General features: G+C 41.2%; 1 protein-coding gene and 1 long non-coding RNA gene across 6 annotated transcripts in view; one reads left to right on the forward strand and one right to left on the reverse strand.

Moving 5' to 3' along the window:
• The window catches only part of RNF13 (ring finger protein 13), a 48,530-nt gene extending 35,503 nt beyond the window's left edge, over positions 1 to 13,027 (forward strand). For all 5 annotated transcript variants that reach the window (XM_088669794.1, XM_088669793.1, XM_088669791.1 and 2 more), the window contains 2 exons: positions 9,863 to 9,943; positions 11,559 to 13,027. In XM_088669794.1, the coding sequence (XP_088525920.1) occupies positions 9,863 to 9,943; positions 11,559 to 11,929 (452 nt within the window). In that variant the 3' untranslated portion in view covers positions 11,930 to 13,027. The remainder of the gene's footprint in view (positions 1 to 9,862; positions 9,944 to 11,558) is intronic.
• LOC148685730 (uncharacterized) lies at positions 1,343 to 9,531 on the reverse strand. The gene is made up of 4 exons (XR_015950026.1): positions 9,420 to 9,531; positions 4,375 to 4,473; positions 3,450 to 3,488; positions 1,343 to 1,835 (listed from the first exon to the last, which is right to left on the reverse strand). It is a non-coding gene; the product is annotated as an uncharacterized LOC148685730 (long non-coding RNA).
• Positions 13,028 to 19,333: the final 6,306 nt, after the last annotated feature.

Here is a 19,333-nt window from a genome sequence, read left to right on the forward strand (position 1 = left end):
TCTACATTGAGTTTTCAAACCTGAGCAGGTTTGATGTAGATTGAATGGCATTACATGGTTGATATTACAAAGACATTGTGTTCTGTCCCCAGCTTCTCTGGTTAAGGCACTCAGGACTGAAAAAGATCAGTACCTGAAAAAGGTACTTCTTTTAAAAAAATTGTACAGGATACAATTTGTGAGGGCAGTGTGCGTGCTGAAATGCTAAATTACTACATGAACCAATAGACATTACAGTGCAATTATCCCTATTATCCATATTGGTAAAGGTAAAGGACCCCTGGACGGTTAAGTCCAGTCAAAGGCAACTATGAGGTGTGGCGCCCATCTCTCACTTCAGGATGAGGGAGCCAGCGTTTGTCCACAGACAGCTTTCCAAGTCATGTGGCCAGCATGACTAAACTGCTACTGGCGCACAGAGGACTGTGACGAGTGCCAAAGCACACAGAAACACTGTTTACCTTCCCACCACAGCAGTACCTATTTACTTGCACTGGCATGCTTTTGAATTGCTAGGTTGGCAGGAGCTGGGACAGAGCAATAGGTGCTCACCCTGTTGTATGGATTCAAACCACCAACCTTCTAGTCGGCATGCCTAAGAGGCTTGGTGGTTTAGACCACAGTGCCACCCGTGTCCTATCCATATTGGACAGGCCAAATGAGGACATTAGAATGAAGGACTTACTAAGGTTTTTGTAAGTGGTGGCAATGCTGTCTGGCATATAGCCATAGTGGAAATAAGCAACTGGGGTGGGGGACAGGACAAAAAGTTTTATGCCATATGGTGGAAATGCAATGGCACAGGATTGAAAAACACTCTGCCAGCTGCATCTTTACAAATATGATCTTCAGGATTTTGTATATACTAATTATACTCCTGATCATCTGTATAGACAGATTGGAGCACCTCTGCTTACACATTATGTTGAATTACTGTTGGAGAAAAAAGGAAAGAATAACATAATTATCACCTTAATACTAGCAACTGGTTTATGTGGGTTGGGCAAGTTCGTTGGTTGCAGATCAGTGTTGTGTATTTTAAAACTAATTAAAAAAATTAAATTAAAACTTGTGCAAGTAGCCTATTCACATGAGCTTCTTTGGTGATCATGAGCAGTGTGATATTAAAAAAGGAAACTTTTGTGTGATTACGGTTCCTCTTCCGTGAGTCTGTGACTTACAGCAGCACGCCCATGATCACTTGCGAGTCCCAGACTCCCACAGAGCATTGTCTGCATGAGTAGCTTGCATAAGCAGTTATTTGTGTGTGAGCCAGTTGCAGTATGACCTGACTGCTAATGTAGCCTAATAGTTTGGACACATGAGAACACTGGAGTCTTGATTTTTTGCTTTTCAAAAAAGAGGAAATATGTTTAATCATTGTATACGCACTGTTGTATGTGTTTTACAAATCATTTGTTAAGTAAAGAAGGCTTATACTTGAATTGGCTCATGTTTCCCTTCAGTCCCTCCTTTCCATTACAACTGTGATGACTATATTTGTCAGGCACAATCTGCAACCCTTTCCCCAACTCGACATTCATTGAACCAATATGAAGCCCTTCATTTCTTGGGGAGGGAGGTTATGTATCTTTTTGCCAATGTTTTTGCTCTACATGTTTTGCCTAATTCATTGGACTTTCATCCTTAACCTGTAGCATGCAAACAATTGAGGGTTTCATTGACATTAATATAACTACATTGTCATTGGCAACATGAAGAATATATGAGGCTTACACATGGGCTTGGATTTCGGGGCATAGTTTCACCCTATTTGCTGTTCACCCATGATTGCCGTCTTCCATTATTGATGACCTTGCAAAGCAGATGTTCAGCTGAAAAGAGTGCACAGTGTCATATACAAAGTTAGTTTCTTATAAAAAATAATAACGAGGCTTTACCTTTGCAAGGCTGATCTTTGGTGAATATTTTTGTTTCTCGGTCTTAAAATTTAATAGAAAGGAGTGTTAATTTCTTTTGCTGATAAGGATTTCTGATGGAGATGAATTAAAGAGGACAAATATGCAAGGAATATTACTTTCTTCTTGTTGTATTGCATGTTATATTACTGGGTTTGCCAGTATGCCTTGCTTATGGAGCTTGGGAGGGGTGTGGTATAAAGAATTATGGTGTCCATTTATGTGTTTAGTAAGCATGTTGCTATTTTTTGCTTTGCTTCATAAAAGTGGAAGAGATCCAATAGGCCACAATATCATATCCAAGGCTGATGTCAGCAGGTGGCATGTTTGGACCATTGCTGAGGCTGACTTCTACTGACCCAGGCCTTGTTTTCCAGTCAGCCCCCACTGCAGTTGCTCAAAGTTGCCCACCATAATGCTATTTCACTGCAGGGCATTGTGGGTGCTGATAATGGCAGCTTGCCTTGTGCTCTTTAGAGGAGTGCAGTCATTGTCCTCTCATTATATGTGTGCCCATCTGCCACTGTGTCATGGTGGAAATGAATAGCAGCAGGGCCAACCACTGATGTTCAGGAGGCCACATTGCCATAGGGAGCCCCATGTTGAGGGTCCCCTCAAACCTGGAGACTGCTCTGATCAAACCTTTGCTCTAAGGTAGGGCATCCTATTGCCAATTTTTAATTGACTGTCTTCATTAGCAGAGATCTCACAACTAGAATCAACTTGAATGTGTTTGCTGCCATGTGGAGGTACCTCAAAATGTGAAGTGGTATAGAAATGTCATGAGAACATAACTTTTCCAAAAATTGGGAGGCATGGAGATGAAAGAGTCCTCTTTCTGAGAAGTGTACCGTATATTTATTTATTTTTATTTATTTCAAAAATTGATATGTCACTTGATTGTAGAAAAAACCTCAAACTGCTGTCACGAGTTTGTACATATAACTGTAGAACAGGTCTATATATAGAATTGAGTTCTAGAGTAAGTGCTGGTTTTGACAGCCAGGCAAGTCTGTTAAATCTTTAAAGCTGTTGCTGGGTGCTTAGAATAGGAAGTCAACCCTTTGCCTAAGAATTGACTGAGGAGGAAAGCAATGGGGGAAGGAAGACAAGGTGTAAGGCTCTTCGGGTTAAAAAAAATCTGTCTGGTACTTTATATTGCTGGAGGCACACATATGAACACTTGAAATATGAGTGGGATAACACTGCTTATCATGGAAGAAACACATTCTCCTAAGCACTTCTGAAGAATAATATCCATGGGGCTCAATGGAGGGGCACACTGCAAATGCTCAGCCTTTGTGGGTGGGTGGGTGAGAATATTTCTCCTGTCTCCCCTGATGAAACTAGTCCCACAAAGCTATTTGCCACACAGGTGCCCATATGGTATTTTTCTCTCTACAGGACAAATGCAGACTTAACGGTACTAGCACTGTAAATACTTGTGAGTTTTGCCCTACATGGCAAATAGTAGCTTTGGAGTGTTGTGATTTTAATCAGAGATGTGGCATAGAATAATGTGTTACATACCCCTCCTGGTGCTGCAGTCTTGATCAGATGACCTTTAAACTTAAAAAAGAAATAATAATTGCAGGAGATCCAATGACACACTTCCCAATGTCACATCTAGTTTGGCCCTAAACAGCCAGAGCTGCTGCGAGGGTATTTGGAGGGCACAACTCTCTTCCCTGTCTAACCATTGACAAGAGTAGTACTCCTTTCATAGTGACAGGTCTGCCACAAGGTAATGGCTAGATTCCAGGCAGTTCTTGTTTTATGTACTAATTTCAGGCACATATAAGCTGCTGTATTAGCTGTCCCCATGAACACAGCCACAGGCTTCTGAGATGGGTGCCAGCTGAAAGTCCTCGGGCACATACTATTTTTATTTGTTTCCACTTTATTTGAATATTTGCACTCTTCTAATGGAAAGCACATTCCAAATTACTATAAAAATAAATAAATTCCAATGCCAATTGATTTAAGACAGCAAATAGACTAGTCTTTACAACACTGTGATATTTGTGTTTTTTGGAGGCAAGACAACAACCCAGAAATCATCTGTAACTCCAAGGAAAGCTTTTGGATTATTCTGCTGCTTTCCCTTGCTCATCTTTTCCTGAAGTCTTGTAAACAACTACATTTTTTTATTGTAAAAGCTATTACTAACCGCTAGTGCTAATTAATTACACTGGAGCTCTCCAATGTGTGACATTTAAGGTGCAGTCCATTTATACTCTAAACACACTGCCAAATTATTGTTTAACTGTACAAACCACTGGAAAAGTGATAAATATTTGATCAAGGGGCCTTTGTGGAATCAACTGAGTGGGTGCTGTATTGAATCTATTATTGATGGAGACAGTAGCATACAGCTCTTCATTCTGGTCTTCCATGATAGGCAGAATCACAGCTAATTCAATTCATTCAGTCTTTCACAGGTTTGGAAGAGCACCTGAATCTTAAAAATGAAGCCCCGGGTGGCCGCTCTTTTCCATCATGGCAAAAGGCAGAGAAACCTCAAATATCTTTTTCAGTCCGAAATGTTAACTTCCTGAGGGTGAAATGAGTAGAGAGTGTGTGTGAAAAATAGAGTAGATCTCCACTTAGACCAGCAGTTCTCAAATGCCCCCCCCCCTTCCTGGCATGATTTGGTATGGGTCTTAGTAGACCGCCACATTCATTCATTCGTTTTACAAATCAAAGCACATATATATGGAAGTCATATTTTGATAACGGTACTCTTGTCTTTCTAATGTAATGTGCTTGTGAGAAAAGTTCTGTGAAATCAGCTGTTAAAAGTTTCAACTCAGATTCAGCATTCATCCCACTTGCTAGCATTAATTCCCCATCTCCTATAACCAGTGCATACTATTACAATCACATGGTGGCCATTCTCAAATAATGGTTGCATACTTTATATTTCCCTAATCTGCTAGGTAAGAGGTGCAGAATACATGCATTTATTATTTCATATAATTCATCATCTAGAACACAGGGACCAAACATCTACTAAATTAACACACTGGGCAATTCCAGCACTGCTTCTGCAAGAATACATAGCTGCCAAGTTATCCCTTTTTTAAAGGGATTTTCCCTTATGCTGAATAGGCTTCCTCGCGAGAAAAGGGAAAACTTGGCAGCTATGCAAGAATAAGACCCATCTAACCAGCCTTTTAAAAGTTATTTGAGAATGTCAACAAGCACATGTACAGCATGTATACTTAAGACTATCAAAATGCTTTCTATACAGTCTCTCAACAAAGATTCCTAAGTTATGGATCAGTAACTGCTTGAAGAGCAAGAAGCAGAGAGCAGGAATAGATAGTTCTTACAACAGAGGGATGTAAGAAGTGGGCTCGTCCAAGCATCAGTTTGGGAACCTCTGCTTTTTAACTTGTTCATAAATAGTCTGGAGTTAGAAGTGATCTATAAGGTGGCCAAGCTTGCTGATGACACCATATTGTTCAAGGTCATAAGGGGGGGGGGAATGATTGCAAGGAACTCCAAAAGGATCTCTCCAAATTGGCTGAAATGGGCATTAAAATCACAAATGCAATTCAGAAAAAGCAATGGTTAAGTGATATATGTTGGGGCAAAAAATAGTAACTTCAAGGAAATGTTAATGGGTCCTGAACTGACCATGACAGGAAGAATAAGACCTTGGAATTGTAGTAGATTGCTTGCTGCAACTAATGTGCAACAACTGTGAAAAAGAAAATTCCCTGTGACGCATCATCAGGAAAGAGATTTGAGAATGAAACTTCCAGTAGCATAATTCTGTTACTCGACTCTATGGTTGAGCTGCAATATTGGGTAGCATTCTGGTCATGTACCTCAAAAACGATACTGAAGAGCTGGAAAATGTGACGAAAAGGGCAACAAAAAATAGAACATGGATTGAGTTGGCTTCTAAATGGCAGGCACAGTCTTGAGGGATGGAGGAAGCTTCCTGCTATAGACCTTCACCCTCAAAACTATTATGACTTGGCAGTGCCCTCCCTCCCTGCTTCTCCTTGCATATTTGCTTACACATGAGTGAGCTGTACCCCTTTGCCCCCCCCCCCATTGCATGTTGTTATGGAACACAACATTTTTTAGTGTGACCTCCTCCCCAGTTCAAAAGCATCAAGGCACTGGTAGTCTTAGATGGGTTGTTAATGCCGTTTAATAAGTTGGATATAATACTGTGTCAACTTCCCGTAGGAAGACCTAAGGAAAAAAACACCTCTAAGCCTGTTGGGGGAGGTGGGGAGTAGGGCACATTTCAGTCTTAATTATTCTTCAAAGCTCCTTTAAACGTGGTAGCTCTGAGTATGCTGGCGTCTAGACAGAGCAAGCCTGATGTTGCCTACAGAGGGAAACTTGTGTGATGGCCAACTCTAGCCCCATATTGGCTCTTTGTCAGATTTGGCAAGAGGAATAAAAATGGGTTGATTGTTGCTAGATAAGATTTCCCAGGACAGTAATGCAAAATCCATTAGCACCAATAACAACAGCTTCAGCCCTGTTGATGTTAAAGGATTAACCTTTCAGGGCTTTCCTGGTACTTATTTGGATGGGAAGTAAAGCAGCAGCTCCAGAGGATTGTAATCTTGGTATTAGGCATTCCTGGGTTTTCTTTCAACTGCAGCCTACTCTACTTGCCGAAAAGCATTGTGTGATTCCTTGCATTCAGATGAGGCTAATTAGTCAAACTTTTTAGAAAGGGAGAGGGATCCAGCTATTCTTTCGCTGGATTTTTGCTTTAATTCTGTGCCAACAGTTCTTGGCTGTTCTTGGTAGCTTGCATTTGGCATGAGGGGTATTGTGCAAGGATGGCCTTACACCTGTCTCACAGTAGAATCAGACCTTTCTTTTATTATATATGATGCATTTCTTAGCATTTAGGATGTAGAGCCTGAAGACGTGGTCAGGCCGTTGCTGTTGTTAGTTGCTTTTTTTGAAACTCAAGGAGACTTGCAAAAAATGAACACTAAAAACAAGGATAAAACAACTTAATATATATATAAATTTAAAAAACCAGCTCCACCCCACCCTGTTAAAAGATGAACAGAAAAATTAAGATACAGAAGCCTGGGATAATAAGAATGTTTTGCCTGGCACCTAAAAACACAGTGATGGTGCCAGGTGGACCTCCTTGGAGAGAGCATTCGGTAATCAGAGAGGCCCATTTTTGTGTTGCCATCCTCTGTGCCTCGCTTGGATTGAGCACTTTGAGAAGGGTCTCAGATAAAGAACATAGGTTCTGGGTTGGTTCATGTGTTGAGAGGCAGTCCCTGAAGTGTTAGTATCCTGAGCTGCAGGTTTTATAAGCCAAAGCCAGTACTTTGACTTTGGCCTAGAAACCAATTGGTAGGCAGTGCATTTGGGCCAGACAATTTTGTCCCAGTGCATTTGGGCCAGACAATTTTGTCCCAGTGAGCAGCCTGGCTGCTGAGTTCTGCACCAGGTGTCTCCATCGCATGCCCACCTTTTTTAACAGAAGGCTCTGTCTGTACAAGTAAAAGAAGAGACACACTGATCATGTCCGTTGGATTCATGTCCATTGGAGTCAATAGGGAAGGGGTTCTGAGGGGGTTCATGGTTTTGAGACCTACAACTAATTTTGGGAGAAGGTAGTGTTTGAAGGTGCCTAGGGTAGGCTGAAAATTCTACACCTTATGTTGCAAGATTGGGAAGAATTCCATATGTTCATATAACTGGTTTAGTTAAACCAGAAGAAACTGGTATAGTTAAACCAGAAGAAATGTTGAACATAGTTTATCAGGGAAGTCATATTAAGGATGCTGACAGAGGAAAAGGGTGATTTGTGTAGTTTGTGTTATTATAAACCAGGCACCCCCAAACTTCGGCCCTCCAAATGTTTTAGACTACAATCCCCATCTTTCCCCATCACTGGTCCTGTTAGCTAGGGATCATGGGAGTTGTAGGCCAAAACATCTGGAGGACCGCAGTTAGGGGGGGGGGGCTGTTATAAACTAAAGTAATAGAAGTACAATTCTGTCATTTAGAAATTGTGTTATTCTTTCAAATGGGATTGTCCTTTATCCTGTTACTGTCCATTACTGGCCCATCTGCTTGACTTCACAATGCTGTACAACTCCTCATGTCTTAGTAATTTTACTTCCATGGCTGCCATTGTTAGTATCTTAAAACACTTCAACTGTATAGGCATTTAGCAATATAAGGTTTACTAGGGGCTGCTGCCCCTGCTTGTGTTGCTCAGATAGCTTAGTTGGTGGAACATGAGACTCTTAACCAGCCAGGAGGACTCCCCTGCTCAGCGCCTGAAGGCCCCAGTCCTGCCACTCACCACCTGGCCCAGGACGGGGCCTGAGGCCTATAAGAACTGCTGCTGCTGCTGCTGGGCAGAGAGGGCTCCGTTTTGTTTTGCTTTTTTAAAAAATCCTGTTATTTTTTACCTATGTCATTTTATTAAGGCTGTATTCTTAGTTTTAGATTTTGATTTATGTGGAAATTGTTTTACATTCGGTTGTGTATTTTTTTGATGTGGTTTATGTATTGTTTGTGACTTTTGTAATTGTGCTATTGCTGTATTGTTTTGATATTCGATTGGGAGCCGCCCAGAGTGGCTGGGGAGACTCAGCCAGATGGGCGGGGTACAAATAAAATATTATTATTATTAATCTCAGGGTTGTGGGTTCAAGCACCACGTTGGGCAAAAGAGCCCTGCATTGCAGGTGGTGACCCTCATGGTCCCTCCCAACTCTACAATTCTGATTCTAACCAGTGCTCTCTCTTTTTTGAAGCAGTACATGCTAGCACGCCATACTGCCGCAACCTTTTTACGATTGCCAGACAAGTTCCTGGATGGTGCTTTGGTGTTTCCATCCAATGATACACAAAACGTTGCAAAATACCAAACCACACCCAATGCAAAGTGTTGAGTGCACTTTGATGCACACACAAAGCTTCTGAACAAGTCCATGCATGTATTTGTCAGGTGCCCATCAATTGAAATAAATAAGGAAAGGAGAACTACTGTATATAGAGGAATTGTGTGCATGTGTCTTGAGCTTGGATATTTATAACAAATGCTGGCTTGGGGTACAAGGATGCATACTTCTTGGTCTTACTATGTTAAAAGAATCAGAACTATTCCCATTAACAATTAGTAACTCCAAAGGTAATAATCTAATAGGATAAATTAATATCTAAGCAAACATAAATTCACCATAGGTATCTTCCCTTTCAAATTGTGTATTTTCATCATATTGTTGGTGTGTGTATGTATTAGGTGTCTTAGATTGCTGAACCTCTCTACAATTATAGCTTCTGTCCAGGACTAGAAATGATACATTGCTCTTTCTGTGAAAATATCAGAAATAATTTTGGTATTACAGGCAGCTCAGAAACATAGTCTAATGAAAAAGAGCTCTAGTTTTATTGCAGCCTAGTGTTATGCAGATCTCAAAACAGGACTCTATGACTGCTATTCTCTGCTGTTTTGGGCCCACCGTCACCCATTTTTCTTACCTTACCATAATTGGGGTAGCAGCACTGGAAGCTACCTTAAACCCACTCAAAACATTGCTTCATTATTATACTGACTGGCTGTGGCTCCACCATTTCATACTGGGATTTCAGCACTCTCTGGAGGTTCCAATACAAAGGTTCAGCATTCTCAGTATTACTCTATGAGAGAAGCCTGCATTTAGCAGTATTTTAAAATGTTATGGAAAGTGACCCTGTAAGAATAATGTGAGAAAATAGCAGTAAATAGCTTAACATGAAGAACAGATGAGACACAGTAATAGAATAAAAACAAGAGAGACAACATTTCTTCAAATTAATTGTCCTGCATTCTAAAACAGCCTTGCGGCATTGAGGAGAAATTCCCTGTGGAGCCAGTTTTCTATCTTATACTTGAGTTTCCACTTTCGTAATGCAACTTTTATTCCATTTTTTTTCTGCTGCAGGAGATGAATATGATGTTTGTGCCATTTGCCTGGATGAATATGAGGATGGAGACAAGCTCAGAATCCTTCCTTGTTCTCATGGCAAGTAACTTCATTTGGGCTTGATGTTAAAATACAACAAATAACAAATCAAAACCTGTGTTTTTGTTAACAGATCCTTTTAGTGGTCCAAGATTCACAGTGAAATACAAGGGTATTGTTGGGACTTCTTAATATAATAAATCTGGAAAAAACAACCCCTTCCTACTTTCATCTACCTGATAGGTTGGTTAGTATGTGGAGTTAAGCAGGAGAATAGTTTAAAGTGCTAAAACGGACTAATACAATAGTAGTTGTTCAGCGGACTGCCGCAGAAACACAGATGGAATGGCAACCTTTTCAGCCAGCCCAGTGTTAATGGCAGTCAACACTATCCAAAGCAGCAGGTGGGGTCTGTACCACTGACAAATGTGGGAGCCAGATCATGCATATGCTGTTTGACTGCTCTCCCATGTCAAAAACCCTTTCGGATGAAAAAACTGGCATGCCAGGAAAGTCATGTAGCAAATTCAAGGAGTGCATAAAACACTGGCCAACAGCAATAGCCAGATTGAACTCCTGTCCACAGAAGCAGAATACTTCTAGCTACTAGATATTGCCATTTACAAACCAGGCAAGGACCCTTTTGTGCTTGCTGGTGAACCTCACAGTAACAATCTGTCTGCTACTAGGAATGCCAGTCAGATGCAGTGAGACAAATGCTACATTCTGCCACCAGCAACGCTAGTTTACTGTATGGTGGGATTTCTTTTTAATATGAGAATGGAGCCACATTCAAATATGCTATTTCCTACTTGCATTTGGAAATGGTAATCTGAGGAAATCTATGCACTCTTACTTATTTGAACATGTAGGTCAGCTAAAAGTTAGGAAGTGTTACACACATCAATGCCTCGATTGCAGCTAGAAAGTAGCGTTTGCATAATTTGCTCCCTCCCTGATTAGTTCTGCTACCTGAGCGACAGTGTATTGTCTGCCTTAATCCAGAATAATTTTTCTAAGTAACAGGCTGAAGTATACATCTAAATGAGGGCAGTACATTCATTTGATTAGATTGAGAGCTGCAGGCAGGGCCACTTTCACTTTTAATTTTATACAGCACTTTGTGCTTTCAACCAGTATGGCAAAAGTATTTTCCTGATACCCAGTGCCACCTAGAAGCACAGGAACAATCAGGGATTCCCAGAGGGCTTCTAAAAGTAGCAGCAATGCTGAATTAGATGGACCAATTATTTGATTTGGTACAAGGGAGCTTATACCAAGTCAGATCTTTGGTCCATCCAGTTCAGTATTATCCACAGACTGGCAGCAGCTCTCCAGAATTTCAGAAATGAGATACTCCCAGTCTTACCCATTGATGCCAAAACTTGAACCCGAGATCATCTTCTTGTAAATGTCCTACTATTGAGCTGTAGCCCCTTATTTTTAAAATTAATTGAAGCTTGACAAATGTTCTATTGCTGTTCCTCCATTGAGGATAACACCTAAGCCAGCACATGGTTGATTTTGGAAAAAAGTGGGCCCCACTAAGCTAGCTGCTATAGAACTGGTAGGGTTTTTTGGGCAGTGTTGTGTATGTTTTATCATTAAATATAAACCACCCTCTTTCTAAAACCAATGATAAAGTTAAATGATTCTCTCTTTCCCCCCCAAATAGCATACCACTGCAAGTGTGTGGATCCCTGGTTGACTAAAACCAAGAAAACATGCCCAGTCTGTAAACAGAAAGTGGTCCCTTCCCAGGGAGATTCAGACTCTGAAACAGACAGTCAGGAAGAAAATGAAGTCTCCGAGAACACTCCTTTGCTTAGGCCGCTTGCTTCCGTCAGCACTCAGTCCTTTGGGGCGCTGTCAGAGTCCTATTCTCATCCGAATATGACAGAGTCTTCAGACTATGAGGACGAAGATGACGACGACAATGAAGATATCGACAGTAGTGATGCAGAGAATGGAATGACTGAAGAGAGTGTAGTAGTCCAGCTACAGCCCAATGATGAACAGGATTACAGAATGGCAAATACCGTTTGAACTTCAGAACAAATGGTGTTAACTGAACTCCTCTGTCCAGAGAGCTCTACTTTTATGTACACATACATAGGGAAGCACATTGTGACCCTGCTGTTGCTTCAGTAGAAGCAGCTGTTCATATAGTGTTCTATATAGTTTAATCTCATTACAGGTTTCTTTGTTGTTGTTTTGTTCCCATTTGTCTTTTGAAGACAAGCTTTTTAACTGGACTTCACAATGGTAATGACTAACAAGGGGCACTCCCATCACTAGAGACGACAATGCACACAGAAAGAGATGTTATTTCAGCACCTTGTTAAAATGGAATTTAGCCAAGACAGTAAATATTTTTTCTTGCTTACAGTGTGTAGGTAAGCAGAGGTTATTTTGACGTTATTTATTACATGTATGGTACGTTCTACCCTGCAAATCCAACCAAAAAAAGTATATGGGTATGTGTCTGTGAGGGCTTTTCCTAGAACAGTTAGTACTCAATGAAAGAACAAGGTAGGTCCGTTTTAGTATTCATTTATCAGGAGCTTCTCCAACAGATGAGGGAGATGGGCTTTGATCTCCATAGAAAAGCAATTTGCCTGCCCTTCCCATTATCTTATTGTGCTTGCAAGAACTGCTGGAAGTAGTGAAAGAAGTTTCAGCATCACTTAGGCTTAAACATCTCCTGAGGAAAATAATCAGGATACAAATGTATTTATCCGGCACACTTCGCTAAAAGCAACTCAGTGTATTCTTAAGACGGGTGGGGACCAATGCAGAAAGGCACCATCAGGCCACACCACATATAGAAATACTGAATTTTATGTGCGCGCTATTGATTCTCAAAGGATATATACCTCTATACAGAGCATCTGAAGATCCATTAGTCTGCTACAACTATGCACATAGAAAAACTAAGTATTGGATTTGAAAAATGAGTGCTTATAAATATCTAACAGAATTCTACTTACAGTATATCATGGAAAAAGATAAATTATATACAGTTGTAACTATGTAGAAAGTAGCCACACTTCTGTATAATTAAACTGCAGAGATTTTTTTTATATGGCCTTGTATAGGAAAGTTTGAAAGGATGTTAATAAAACATGTTTTCCACTTTAATAACCACTTTATTACTGTATGTAAAAGAACTACATAACTTGAGTGTTTAAAAACTACAGTTGAACCAAAATGTAGTGAAATGCTGTGAACATAGAACCACAAAAGCAGTCTTCCCAGGGGATCTGCAGGGGGAGGGGCAGTGTTCATGCAGTAAGAAAACCCCTCCCCGCCACTATGTGGCATTCAGGCAGCAGCATTCCAGGAATAGACACGCTGCCATTTCTCTGAGTAGTTACAACAGTAATGGAGAAACTGTGGCCTTCCAGGTGTTGCTGGACTAAGACTCCCATCATGGGCAGGGCTCAGGGGTGATGGAGCAGTAGTTCAACAACATCTGGAGTCTCCACCCCCTGTTTATAGTGAGTGTCACATAGCTGTTCTGTGTTATTTTCAAGCAAGAAATGGTGCAGAGGCTGCAGTCCGTGGGAGCTGTCAGCCAGTATAATAAAGTAAACTTTTGGGAAATGCTTGTGGGTATCAACCATGTTACCTGCTGAAGATTTAACCTAGTTCAACTGTTGAATGCATAAGTATTCACTCACATTGCAGCAAATAGATTTTAGGGCACAACACACCAATAATTTATTGTGCAAGCCTGTTGAAATAAACAGCCCTATTGAAATAGCATTTTTGCTTTTCATGTCCAGTGACCAATATAGAACCAAGAAAATGAACTGTATGTTTGTCACTTATAATAGGCCCAATTCTAAATTACTTGTTGCAGTTTCTGTGTTAGGCATTGTGCAATTTTTTAAAAAAACAACCCATAAATATAAGTCTCTCTTTAGCCTGAGTGCATCAATGCCCTCATCATATTCAAATACCCTGTATTAGGGAAGGCTCTGCCAACTTAAAAGAAATGCAAACGCTGTCAGTAGTCGTCTCACAGCAGCTGGGAAAAGAAATCATTTATGCAAGTTGTGTTACTGTGGTAGCTGAGGAAAGGTCACTCAATGTGACTGGAGAAAAATTAGATGTGAGGAGGGAGGACACACACACACAAATGAGTCAACAATCATTAGATGGACTCTTTTCTCCCCCACCATCCATGCACACATGCACACACACACAACCTGCTTACAAAATGCAGGATATCACTAAAGTTCTAAAGCTTTCGGTGCACAGTATCCCCATTAAAGCTAATGGGCAATAATAATAATAATAAAATAATAATAATATAGATTGTAGCCCTTAATTTCAAAAGTCTTGTGGCATTTCAAAGACTTACATTCATAAACTAGAACCTGCTTCTTCACCATGAAAACTCGTGGCAGCCCATCTTGACATGCCTTCCAGGTTTTTGGACAATAATGCCTATCAGCTGCAGCCAGCGTGGCCAATGGTGAGGGATTATGAAAGGGGTAGTCCAAAACAGCTGGAGGGCACAAGTAGCTCTGCACTGCATCTTTCACTGCACATAAACTTTTTAAATGTTTTTAAATGTCTTAGTTTTATCACTCGTGTGTTTGTCGCCCTGGGATCCTCTGGGAGGCAGGGTGGGATATAAAGTTAACCAATAACAACCTTCCCTGGCCCAGTGGTTCTAACAGGTTCTATAGTAAAGTGATTACTGAGAGCTCCTTCATTTAGACCGGGGGGGGGGGGGAATTCAACAGTTCATGTGCAGGTTACATCAACCATTGCATTGGGTCAAATGTCTTGCATGGGATGCTTTCCTGGACCTTGGGCGAGTCATTTGGAGTGGCAAAAACCTTACAGTGGGGGAGCATACTGTATCCCCAATTCATTTTTTAAAAAAGCATATTTTGGCAAATGGCACAGGTGAGGTTCAATACTAACTCAGGAGGGCAGCCTCACAGAGGTTTGGGTGGTTTAAAACTTATTCTGGAGTGCATACTCTCAAATCCTTATGTTCAATGCATTTTGGCTATTACTGGTATATAGGCACATGAAAGTAGCAGACAGCTACATGTGATTCAACATGTGATGCTCCTGGAACTCTGATGATCCAAAGTTTATTTTGGAATGTTTGTTATGTGTTACACATGTGCTGGCTAATATTTACATCATTTCATTATAGTTACAGGTAGGTTTCATTATGTTAGCTGTTAATGAGATCAAAACTTTGACGAAATTCATAGCTGTAAGTGCCATGGTTCATGAGATATTTTATGCCAGGTTACAATTTTGGGAAACTGCTTTTGCAGTCTTTTACCAACTTGTATATGTCTTCCCAATCTTTCTGTGCCCCCGTTGCTGCCTAAGTGGAAATTGCAAACCATACCGTAGGACTCCCATATGAGGACAGGAACAGAAGTGCATGAGGAGCTGAATAACCATCAATCTGGTTCCTTCCTCATGACCATGGGTAGGCAAACTAAGGCCTGGGGGCCGGATCCGGCCCATTTGCCTTCTAAATCTGGCCCGCAGACGGTCCAGGAATCAGCGTGTTTTTACATGAGTAGAATGTGTGTTTTCATTTAAAATGCATCTCTGGGTTATTTGTGGGGCATAGGAATTCGTTCCCCCCCCCCCAATATAGTCCTTGCCCCCTGCAAGGTCTGACAGTGGACCGGCCCCCTGCTGAAAAAGTTTGCTGACCCCTGCTCATGACAGCTTAACTATGAGCTGAAAACCACTTTTTATCCAGCAAGTGCCCTCTGTAGAGATATGTTTATAAGCCATAAGCAGAAGTCAAAGCATCAAACTAAAGTGTACGCACTAGAGAGAATGTTGATCTACTTTATCACTGAAGGTGCATACTTTGAATACACCCACCAGAAGCTATTTATCAGTTACATTAAATGAAGATAATACACCAATGGTTTGACAGCAGCCACTGTCCCCAAGGGAATGTGTAGAATATTCAACAGAACACACCAGCTAGTACAACATAGTTGGTGGACTGTAATAGGGTTTGATGGAGGGGCAGGGAGGGAGTTTTAGCTTTGACTCTTTGAGAGGATCTCTATGCAGTCAAAGAGTATGAGCTATGAGAAACCACAAAAAGTGCAGGAGAAAATATGGTAGATATTCACATACTTAAAGGGTGCATACTAAACATGGCAAAACAGCACCAAGCCTTTAGCTATAGGAGAGCAAGATTGCAGGAGGTGGTGCTGTATAGAGCAATGGCTGATACAGACTAAAGTCAGGTACTGAAGATCTAGAGAAAACCAGGAAAACAATGAATGTAAGATCAGAACAGCAAAAACTACTTTTAAGAATGCTTAGGGTTATGGTGGTTTTTAACTCTTGAGAGATCGGCAACAAAGAGTAGTAGAGTGGCTGCAAAAGCAAGTTTTTCTACTAAATGTACACGTGGAGAGCTACTAAAAATGTTGTAGAGCAGGTCCCCTGCCTCATAGCTTCTTGCCACTTTCAGCCTTTTAAACATTTTCCCCACAACAAACAATTGCACATGGTCCTTGTTACACTCACGTTAAAAAGTATTACGACTCAGAAGCAATTATCTAGTCAATGGAGCTTACTTCTAGGTAAATGGATCTAAGATTGCACTCTCTCTCTCTCATATGCATGCATACAGTCCTTGTTCACTGCCCTTACAGACTTCTTCACAATGGCAATGCAGTAAAATTTTTGGTCTCTGTCCTGACCCTTGAGGGGGTTTTTAAGAGCCATTTCAAGCACTTCAACTTACAGAAAATTGATCAGTAAGTGGCAAATCTATTGCTGACACAGGAATGATGAAACGTGCTACAGCTGGGGCTTTAACACCTCGTGCTATACAGATTTGACTTCTGCAGTCATTTCCAAGGCTCTCACTCACTACCAAGTTGCTGCTTTGCTACAATCCTGCGAGGCCTATCCCACACATTTTCACATGTAGAAACCAACCATACAGAAGCTGCTCCAATTGCCCTTTTCAATGTTCATCACTCAGACTGCCAGTCAGGTCACGCCTGTCATATGCCAGCACGGTGGGGTCCCTGTCATTAGATGCATTAGCTAAAATGCACACACAAGCCCTTCCACTCCAGGCATTATTGTGCACAAATGGCTTCCCTCCCTCCATATTTGTTTCGTCAGAGAAAAGGGTAAATGGAGACAGCTGACCAGCAGTTCTACGAACCACTGTTTAAGTACTGAGGTGGCTGCTTAGTGCAAATTTAAACGTAAAAATGACTATATGATGACTGGGAACAGCTCTGCAAGATTCCAGAAAGAAGTCTTTCCTAACCTTATCTGGAGATACCAGGGATTGAAACGGGGGGTCTTCTGCATACAACGCTGGTGTTCCACCACTGAGCTGCTACCCTTCCCCTTGCTATTGATTAGCTATCCCATTTTATTTTCTTTAGTATAAATAGTCAAACAAGTTTAAGAAAATGGCAGTTCATTGAGAACAGAAAATATCTTTGATACTATACAACAGCAACAGCAAGTTCAACAGAAATAGAAAGTTTGATACAGCTTTCTATTTTATAACCTGTTCCACAGTGAAGGCAAAAATGTTGCATACTACAATATTGCAGCAGCCTAGGAACACTATCCAGAACCATTCAGCACTTTTTGTATCAGGGTGAAAATTATAGCACGCCTTAATACGAGGATCAGAGCCAGACACTTTTGCATGTATTCTGTAGAAGTAACAGACTGGTGGCAGAATGTCCAATGTTCACAATTTAGCCCACGTTTTGTAAAAGGGGTGTGGAAGGAGAGGAATGTTCAAGCATGCAGAAATATCCAAGATTAACCTGAACAACCCACCGATAGATGCACCATCCAGTTACATATTTCCAAATCAGTCAACACAATTGCTGACCAATACGCAATAACAGAATCAGAATCAGAACTATTAGAATTCCAATGTACAACTTCTTGTTAAGACCCAAGGATCACTGGGCAACAGGGTTAGTCATTTCATGGGGTGAAATGAGAAACTGTCTTAGGTGGCAGGGGCCACCCTGCTTGCCTTTCCACCCAGACCTGCCACCTGTTACCTCTGCAGCCCACCCACCTGCCAAGATCCCTGGTCAGCTCCCCCCCCCCAAAAAAGGTTCGAATCCCTGTGATGGGGTGAGCTCCCATTGCTCAGTCCCAGCTCCTGCCAACCTAACAGTTCGAAAGCACACTCAAAAGTGCAAGTAGATAAATAGGTACCGCTCCGGTGAGAAGGTAAACGTGTTTCCGTGCACTGCTCTGGTTTTGGTGTTCCGTTGCGCCAGAAGCGGCTTAGTCATGACCACATGACCCGGAAAAACTGTCTGCAGACAAACGCCAGATCCCTCAGCCTGTAAAGCAAGACGAGCGCTGCAAACCCAGAGTCATTCGTGACTGGACTTAACTGTCAGGGGTCCCTTTACCTTTTTACTTTGCTTACATGTGTGTGTGTGTGTTTTCTAGGTGCTATGGCAAAGCAGCAGCAGCACAAGCACTCTCTCAGGTCACCTCACCTTCTTTTAAGAGAGTGAGGGAGCACCAGCCCAGATGGACACTTTGCAGTCCCTCCACACAAGCTAAAAGCAAAAGAAGATTTTTTTGGGGGGGAGAAGACTAGCTAAAGAATATTTGTACAGTCATGCATTGGATCCCAAATGCCGGAAACCCGGAAGTGAGTGTTCCAGTTTGCGAACATTCTTTCGAACCCGAATGTCTGACGCAGCTTCCAATTGGCTGCAGGAGCTTCCTGCAACCTATCAGAAGCTGCACCTTGCTTTCTGAACATTTTGGAAGTCAAATGGACTTCCGGAACGGATTCCGTTAGACTTCCAAGGTATGACTATAATGTAAAACACTGAAAGAAATTCCAAAAGTGCTGGAGCCTCTACTACCTGGTTCATATATACTTCACTGAATACCCTGAGAAACATTTGCACAAAAGAAAACATCTGAGACCTACTGAAGTCATCATCTATTTATATTTATGAAGGAAGAGTGAGTAATATTTAAAAATGCCAATAAAGGGAATGCTATTAACAGAATAAAGATAGTGAAGTTAAAAGACAAAAGTGTGTATAAAACTTCTATTCTTCACCAGACCAACCTTTCACCCAGCTTAAAAGAATCAACTCATTTTGATCAGTTAGACAAAATCAGACCCCATCAATGCTGCTTCTATTTATATAAAGTTGCAATGATCTACATATATAAACTGACTGTTAAGCAGTTTCATACTACGGTAGTAGGGATTTTTAAAAAACAACAACAACACAGTAGTTCAACACTCATTTCTTGAAAAGACAGGCAAACTACAAACAAGGATTGCAAGGGCTCATGCATATCCTTGAGGAAGGGGGGAGTATTACAGCTGTTCCCATGCCGACTCACCTCCCACCACTCATATTTCAACTTATCATAAAAACAGCATTTGTGATTAAACAGTTC

The sequence above is a fragment of the Zootoca vivipara genome, chromosome 5, assembly GCF_965207765.1.
Source record: "Zootoca vivipara chromosome 5, rZooViv2.hap1.1, whole genome shotgun sequence".
NCBI classification, from domain to species: domain Eukaryota; kingdom Metazoa; phylum Chordata; class Lepidosauria; order Squamata; family Lacertidae; genus Zootoca; species Zootoca vivipara.